Source organism: Brassica oleracea, chromosome C8 (genome assembly GCF_000695525.1).
Source record: "Brassica oleracea var. oleracea cultivar TO1000 chromosome C8, BOL, whole genome shotgun sequence".
NCBI lineage: Eukaryota > Viridiplantae > Streptophyta > Magnoliopsida > Brassicales > Brassicaceae > Brassica > Brassica oleracea.
In genome coordinates this window covers 15,450,768-15,452,956 of record NC_027755.1, presented here as the reverse complement: position 1 = coordinate 15,452,956, position 2,189 = coordinate 15,450,768, and the positions used below count along the sequence as shown (strand labels likewise).

Here is a 2,189-nt window from a genome sequence, read left to right as displayed (position 1 = left end):
GACTAAGTGGTAAAACTAAAATAGAAAAGGGTATTATTGTTCCAAACGTTAAAAAAAAAAGACCGGTCAGGCATAAGTCTGCAGAAACTCTAAAAACTGACAACAATTAACAATTTACACCTGACAACAACAGACCAGCAAACACTCAGCATGAAACACTTCAGTCTTGATGAGGAAAACTGAAGGAGACCGCAGGAGTATCCAAGGTTGGATCTTACTTGCCCCCAAGAGATGGGAACTGAGCAGTATCTCCGATGGCAGACGCAGCTTCACTACGGTAACCATCAAATACACCACCAGAAACACCTCCGCGGTCACGACCACCACGTCCCCTTCCACGACCACCACCACGGCCTCCTCCTCGGTAGTGGTTCTCACCCTCAGCTGGTTTCAGAAACTCATTAATGCTCACAGCCTGCAAAACATAGAACACATCCATAGGTAAACTTATTAGACTTCTACAAACGGTTTGATCCGGACAAATGATGTAAACCTTCTTAGCCTTCTCTTCTTTGTCGTTTTTGCGTTTGTCCTTATCAGAACCCTGGGAGACAGATCAAAAGCAAGGCTCAGAACTGGTAAAGAGTGTTTCAAGTCGACAAGACATGGAGGTAATTTGTCTTACCAGTTTGATAAAGATTTCATCGTTAGACTTCTTGTTTGAGAGTTGTTGCATTGATTCAAACACTTTAGTATCAACTTTCCTCTCAGAAGTGGTCTGAGACTGAAGAGACTTTTTCTTCTCCTCAAGTATTTTCTCATACTCATCCAGAGTCATCTCCTACAGAAGCACAAGCCATAATAATGAGAATTAAAAAAAAAAAAGCAGAGACAAGTGTAAGTTCAGTTCCATGTCCTATTATAGCAACCTAACGTCTATCTTAATTCCTCTGGTTACCTTATCCTCAGGCTCTTTCTGCTCCTCGACGTTAGCAGTGTTCTCCTTCTTAGCATCAGCAGCAACCTCATCACCAGCAGGCTTCTCAATCTCAGCACCAGCAACTTCTTCAGTCTCCCTAAAAGAGACAAATAGCTTCTTTTTTTATTCCAAATTCACAATAATCACTACTATCATAATAAAACATCAGAAATGCTTATACAACAAGAACTTCTTCTCCTGATGTTCCCCAATTTCCACGACCAGCTTCTTCCCTTTTGAAGTCACCCCTTCACCAAAACATAAAGCTTAACCTTAAAAGAGATTAATGTATCAACAACAACAACAAAAACTGAATGAGGTTAGGACAGACCCTCTGCCAGTTCCACTACGACGCTCGTATGTCCTTCGAGGACGTTCACCTTCACCAGCTTCACCACGTCGACCACCGCGAGGAGCACCGCCATACACACCAGGTACACTACGTTTCTCATAGAAAGGCTTTGAACCCCCCCCCCCTTCCTCAGAGGGCTTATTGTATCCTCCACTGTTACCATCACCGCCTCTAAAATCACGGTTGTAACCACCACGGCTAGATCCTCGGTCTCCACCACCACGTCCACCGCCGCGTGGAGCATCATTCCTAGCCTCTCTCACTAATAAAACATCATTCAGAAAAAAAACAACCGGATAACACGAACGGAATCAAATAGACACGAAAGTTTAATAACTTGCTAATCGTGTGAAGCGAATCTCACCAGGTTGAGGAAGCTGCCTCGACGGAGCAGATGACTTAGCAGACACGACGGAAACAGGTGCAGGTTTCTTGGGCTTATAGCAGCGATGGAGACGGCGATCTGGCTCGGATCCTCTGCGTCGTCACCCAACAGATCAAAAGGGTTCAAAGTTGCCATATCTTCAAATCAATCGACTTGATTACAGCCCTCGTTTTTATTTTCCTTACCAAAATTATCACACAGACAGAACAGAACTAGTAATTATGTGAAGCCATGATGCATTAACAGACGGTACAGATCTAGAGGGAAAAAAAGAAGACCAAATGGTATTTAAGACAAAAACTTAAGTTGGTGAGAGAAATGTAATGAATGAGAAGATAATAATATGTGGCATTTTTTTGTAGTGACGGCTGAGCAGAGAGTTCAGTCTTTCCTAAATTTTCTTTTTATTTACAGGTAATAAAAAGCTAAAGCCCAGCAAATCTTATTAAAGCCCAGCAAATCTTATTAAAGCCCAACAGCTTCTCAGTGTTAGCTAATTAGTCCTATGATTTTTATGGACCCCCCCCCCCCCC

At 42.8% G+C, this 2,189-nt stretch overlaps 1 protein-coding gene across 1 annotated transcript; it reads right to left on the bottom strand.

Annotated features, from left to right (window-relative positions):
- Positions 1-214: 214 nt before the first annotated feature.
- LOC106311322 (H/ACA ribonucleoprotein complex subunit 1-like) lies at positions 215-1,791 on the bottom strand. Its single transcript, XM_013748522.1, is given in 8 exon segments — positions 215-415; positions 494-544; positions 626-781; positions 899-1,033; positions 1,110-1,167; positions 1,251-1,533; positions 1,636-1,713; positions 1,716-1,791. Coding segments are annotated over 8 exon segments (1,038 nt in total).
- Positions 1,792-2,189: the final 398 nt, after the last annotated feature.